At 50.3% G+C, this 6,145-nt stretch overlaps 1 protein-coding gene across 1 annotated transcript; it reads right to left on the reverse strand.

Moving 5' to 3' along the window:
* Positions 1-4,007: 4,007 nt before the first annotated feature.
* MYCGRDRAFT_97533 (uncharacterized protein) lies at positions 4,008-5,108 on the reverse strand (the record flags this gene model as incomplete). Its single annotated transcript, XM_003847457.1, has 1 exon — positions 4,008-5,108. The coding sequence occupies one exon, from the start codon at positions 5,106-5,108 to the stop codon at positions 4,008-4,010; it is 1,101 nt and encodes a 366-aa protein (XP_003847505.1).
* Between the last annotated feature and the right edge of the window lie 1,037 nt (positions 5,109-6,145).

The following is a 6,145-nucleotide window of genomic DNA, read 5'->3' on the forward strand; positions in this document are numbered from 1 at the left end:
AGTCTCCTTATTACTATTTCTTCTACTAGTCGGGTACGTTATCGGGATTTAGCGAGAAGTATTTACCTCGGTAATAGCGTTTATAGTATTTATACTAATCGCGAGGTATAGAGCGCCTAGATAGAGCGTTTACTCGTCGAGTACCGCTATATAGTCCGAGTTCCTCTCTAGCGTTCGTAGCGACTTAACGACTTTCGAAATCTTCTACGGCGGATATAGCTTCTCCGAGAGATACGGTAGCGATAGTAGTAGCGTTGTTTACGGTCTTCGGAATAAGCTTATTAGTTTAGTTAAACGACGTAATAAACGGTTCGAAGGTTTCCGGTAATCTAGCGATAAACTTTTAGACTACGTATAGTTCTAGTATCTTTAAAGAGGAATTAATCTCGGCGAAACGATTCTAAAGTCTTCTAATCTTAGAGCCGTAGTATCCGATACCCTTAGCCTTATCTATTATAATTAGATTCTAGAGTATTAAGATACGAGCGAATTCGCCGGCTCCGCCCTTCGCGAAATACTCGCGTAGGGTACTAAGCGCGCTAAAGGGAGAAAAGGTTTTCTCTTCTATATCGAGAATAAGTTATTTAGCGTTATATCTATAGCGATCTCGGATAATACCTATAGCGCGCTCTTACTTGTCTCTAAAGTCCCGTTAGTATTTAACCTAGTCGGGGCCTTCGTATAGTAACGTAGTATTATTCTCTAGCTTATCTGTCTTAATAATAGTACTATAGCTAAAGGCGATAAGTTAATTCTAGATCTTATCGCTCTAAAGGACCTAGTCGTCTTTCTCCTCTAGGAGAGGGACTAATAGGGTTAGCGGTTTATCGGCTACCGGAGCTAAAGATATAGTCGTATAATCGGAAAGGAGTTCGATAGTTCTAATAGTCTTCGAAGGATCTTACGAGTTTAGTATATCGGAAGATCGTATCCTTTATACGGTAGCGCGGATTCGGCTCGAGAGAAACAAAGGTATTATTCGTCTTCTCTATCTTTATCGACCCGAAGATATAGAGTAGGTAGTATAAGGGGAACGAGTCTAAAGAAGTCTCGAAGGGTAGGTAATAGAGGATCGGGTATATCGAGGGCGACTACTCTTAGAGACGGAGATCTATATTCCTTACGATATCGTTTCGAGGGTTTAAAGTCGGATTCGTATCCGAAGGGGATTAGATCGATATCGAGCTTTAGGAGCTTACCGGCGGCGACTTCTTCTTATATTATTTCGACGATATATAGGAAGGAACGTTTAGTAAGGAGGCGTCTAGGTAAGGGTTTCTTAAGGCGTAGACGGCTTCGAAGGAGGTAACGATAACGGTAAGGTCGAAGGTCGACGTAGAGAGAATCGAAGAAGGATACGAGATATACGTTATATCTCTTTCGTAAGGAGGAAGTAATACCTTTTATGTCTCGTCTAGTATCTATATTAGCGTTCGATTCTATTATAAAGTAAGGAGGTTAGTATAAGTATTAATTAAAATAGCTAGTAATTTTAGTATAAGAGGTTTTTACGCTAGCTATACCTAGCCTCCTAATTTTAAGCGGTGGCGGGTAAATCCGTAACCGAGGCTATTAATTCTAGGGTTTTAATAAGGTGTTATCTTAAATTCGGTAGTATAACGGTATAAGTATGTAGCAGAGTGTATAAATAATAATAATAATAATAATGTAGTATGCGCAAAACCCGGGCTCATAACCTGTTAAGAATGTATAATTGATGAAGTAATTAATTAAAGAGCTAACTACTAATAGAGAGTGAGATAGCCTGATATATACTATTTGGAGCTAGCCAGCCATTGCTAGCCACCGTATTTCAACAAGTATGGGATCCCAACTCTTGACAATCGACCCTCGGACGCATGCCCTTACATACAGCATCCGTCAATCTCCGCCAAGCGTGTCCTTTCATTACCCGACCGATGCGTCTTCTTGCAACATCTCCAGGCGAGTGGAGGTGTTGATGGGTTGCCGCCATCTTACGGATGGGCGAGCAGCAAGAATTGTCCGTACCCAAGTGTCTTCTTCCGTACGTTTCTGTTCTGCTACCGTGTCTTGCTCGAAGAACATGGCCAACATTGCTCTGGTGCCCTGTCTGTCTGTCAGTCTGTAATTCCGAGTTCACATAACTCTCGCTGCAGACGGGGACTCCAGGCACGACCTTCTGCATTATCCTTCCTACGCCAGGAACTATCGGCACGGTAGTGGTGGTCTGACATCTTTTCATCTCATCGCCCTCCCGGAGGACAATGTTCGGCCGAGTTTTGTCACTTATCTTGACGCCATTGAAGCAGTATGCCCAGCGGCGTCCACCTGACTTGTTCTGCTCGTCTGGCCATCCGGGTCGCACATGGTAAGCCGCATCCTGATTGATTTCCAACCATCAATTGCAACAACATGCTCTTCTATGCTGTCGGGGTGCGGTATGAGAAAAAGCTGTCGAAGCCGCCGCCGGAGGGCGTCGTGGTATTTTAAATTGGCCCATTCTCCGGGATGTGATGGACGCGCGGGCAGGCGTTAGCAGAGGCGAGTTTGACGAGTCCATGGTAGTATTGCATCCGTTCTCCTGCTAAGGAAGTTGTTATGGTGAAGATGACTTCCACGCCAGAGGAATGAGTCGATGCTTGGGGCGTAAGCGCGATTGCTACATCGACGTATAGGCGCCGTACGGATGCTGGAAACGCGTTTGCCGGTGTCAGATCATTGGCCAATGAGAGGCTGGAAACTCCATGAAGTTTTCACGACTCAGCATGTCTTGTCTTGCTCTTGCTCGATAGTGTCGGTGGTGAGGACGAGGGCTGGTGAGGGCTGGCTCGGTTGGTGAGGCTCGTGAAGGCTGGTGTCGCTGAAGGGCTGGTGATGGCTCGGCGGATGGCTCGGTCGGTGGTGAAGTCGCTGGTGAGCACGCGGAGGTCGTATTCATGGCACAGAGCTGGTGAAGCTGCTGAGAATCATGGAGGCGCGCGCAGCCAGCCGCAGGTGACTCGGAGGGTGTGTTGCAGTGGTAAAGGGCTCGGAGGCGTCATTGTTTATGGCTCTTACTCTTGCTCTTGCTCTTGCTCTTGCTCTTGCTCTTGCGGTAGTGAAAGCTCGGTACATGGCTCGGTGGATAGCTCGGTGGACGGCTCGGATGGTAAAGTCGCTGGTGAGCGCGCGGAGGTCGTATTCATGGTACAGAGCTGGTAAGGCAACGAGGATCATGGAGGGGCGCGCAGCCAGCCTCAGAGGGTGACGCAGGTGGTGGACGGTGGGTGGTCGTGAACGGTGCAGCAATCATGGCTTGATTGCGCAGTGGATGATCATGGTGGTCAATCAGTCAAGTCGGTGATCATGGCGGTGATCAGTCAAGAAGAGTTGTCCATGGCGGTGGACTGTTCATAGCGGTGAACACAGGGCGATGCTGCTGGCGAGCAGTCTTTGAACGTGATGGTACTGCATTAACGGCAGTCTTGATTCGTGATGGTGGTGCTGCATTGACGACAGTCGAGACGTTGTAGGCTGCAGAGCGCAGTTTCGAGGGTGCGGAAGGTCGTCAAAACGCTGCTGGCGGTGCAGGTGGGTCGTGAGAACACTGGTGTTAGCCGGCTCGGTGGTGAAGGCTTAGTGGATGCTGGTGGAGCGCGCGGAAGGCGTGTTCATGGCACAGAGCTGGTGAGACTGCTAAGGAGCATGGAGGCGCGCGCAGCCAGCCGCAGGTGGTGGACACGGTGGAGGTCGTAAAGGTCGTGGAAACGCTGCTGGCGATGCAGGTCGATTGGATGCTGCTGGTGTCGCTCGTGGAGTCGCTTTTGAAGGCGCATACGGTGGTCATGTCGAGAACGCTAGTGCTGGCGCAGGTGGACGAGGGCTCGGATAGTCGTGAGAACGCTGGTGTCGCTCGAGGTCCGGAGGTAGTGAAAAATCGCTGTAGCTGGCTGCCGCTGTTGCGCAGCCGAGGGCACTACATCGTAGTGTGTTGTTGACCGAACAGGGTGGTGTTGCTGCGCGCTAGTAAAGGGCTCGGAGGGTGTTCATTCATGCATGTCTTCATGGTAGTCGAGGTAGCAGTGGTTGTAGTGATCGCAGTAGTCGTCGCAGGTGTCGTCGCAGGTGTCGTCGCAGTAGCCGGTGGACTCGTTGAGTGCTATAAGCTGGTAGTTGCTCTCAAGCGTGCGTGCTGCCGCGCAGAAGTCGGTGAAGGTATCGCGTGTGTGCCCTTTGGGGTCGTTCATGTAGTCGTAGTTGAGGGTCAGCCAGAAGCGCTGAGTGACGAGTTGTTGCTGAGCCTTTGAACACAGAATGCGATATTCAAGAAGGCGGTGTAAGAACGACTGATCCTCTTGGCGAAGGACGCTCAGAGCAGAGATTGCGCGAAGCTGCGGAGTTTGTGGATCGTCACCGTAGGTGGTATCGAGGAAGGCCAGCATGTCGTCGACCGTGTGCCATTCATAATAGGGACTGCTCTCGAGCAAGTCCCACGCTTGGCCGGTTGTTTGTATGGTGGTGTTCTTGAAGATCTTACGTACTGGCGTGCGAGAGGTGTATGAGGCTGCAATCTTGCTCTTGAGGTTGCTGCTCCAGCGACGGTATTCTGGCAGCTTTGACATCTTGTTCACTGCTGGGGGCTTGAAATGCTTGCGGTCGTTCGGTGCGGTGATGTCCAAACCATTCCTCTGCGCGTGGACGTCGGCCCCGAACAAATCATCTCCAGACAGTGGCAATTCGAAGAGTCCGATTTTCCACAAGATGCTGTCCTCCACCAGCTGTCTTGGGTAAGCTCGAGGGAAAAACTCCTCCATGTCCCAGAAGATGGCGATAGACATGCCAATGCGGAAAGCATGAGCGCACGCTCGGACATTCGCGGTTGTCATCGTCGAGTCGAACGCCGGCGCCATCAGGTCGTTCACCATCTCTGCGATGTCCTTTCGTGGATGGGCCGCAAGCAGGGTTGGCTTATCGCGAGAGACTTTGCCGCAGAGTATGAGAGCGTTGAGGAACTTGTGTGGATCCGTTCTGTCTTCATCACAGATGCATGAGGGGTAGTCGAAAGTCATATCGTCCGCTGCGCATCGGCTGGCGATGATCTGTTTCTCCGGTGCGGTCAAGCGGAATGGCCGCGGTGCCTCGTCCATGGTCGCTAATATGTCTGAATGCATTAATAGACCTTGACGATGAGGAGATATTGCAGTCGCGGACGTTGTTGGAAAGGTGGTTGTTGTTCAAGTGGATGAAAGAGAGAGAGAGAGGTAGTCAGATTGACGCCGTAGGCATCCAGCACATGCAAGCATGTGAATTCGTGTGCTGCACCCGCAAGGTTTTGCATGTGCCTTCCAATCCACGTCCGTCGAGTGACACCAGCTTGGTATAAGAACCTTCCACCATTCCGACATCCCGTGGTGTGATAATCCGATCTTCCCGTAACGAAAGAGGAATTTGTTGAAGACGATACGGGTGCAGTATTCCTTGCAGAAATGAGATGCACCCCAAACATATGTGACAATGTTGAGAATCTGGCCGCCCGAAGTCAACTTTTACGTGTGCAGCCCAGTCTCTCAATTTCTGCTCGTGATCGTTCGATTTGCGGTAATCGTCTGCTGAATGGATCCCGTTACTTTCCATGGAATGTCAATCGTGGACCCGCCAGCCAGAGCAGGCTGGTTTTACGGGTGCAGCCTCGATGCCCGAAATTTTGCAGAGGTAGCGATTCTCGTTTCGAAATCTTGCAAAGTTAGGGCTCTATTCTTGTTCCTGGGGGGGACATCCCACCGTTGGGTCATACGGGTGCAGTTCTCAATTCACCAAGTCGGTGAGCGAGACTGGTTTTCGGTCCCAGTATGTCGTCGAGGTTTCGTCTGCCTCAGATGGTTCACCGATACCGATGGACGGATTCCAGCTTACATCTCTCGGACCAAGCGGGTCGTCGATAGCCGGGTGGTGTCGGCGATTAGGGTTGGGTAGCTCTGGCAAGCCTTGTGCCACTCGCTCCTTGTTGTGCTTCTTGAACTTGCGGCGCTGGTTGACTTCCCCTCTTAGCTTCAGTTGTATCGCACCTTTGTGTCTGCATTTTCCTTTTATCGGCCTTCCGAGTCCGGGATAAACAGTCTCAGATCGTTCAGGTGGTACTTCTTTCCTTGCAGTAGTAATTCTCCGTGCAGCGATTTCAGAATGC

Source organism: Zymoseptoria tritici, chromosome 14, assembly GCF_000219625.1.
Source record: "Zymoseptoria tritici IPO323 chromosome 14, whole genome shotgun sequence".
NCBI lineage: Eukaryota > Fungi > Ascomycota > Dothideomycetes > Mycosphaerellales > Mycosphaerellaceae > Zymoseptoria > Zymoseptoria tritici.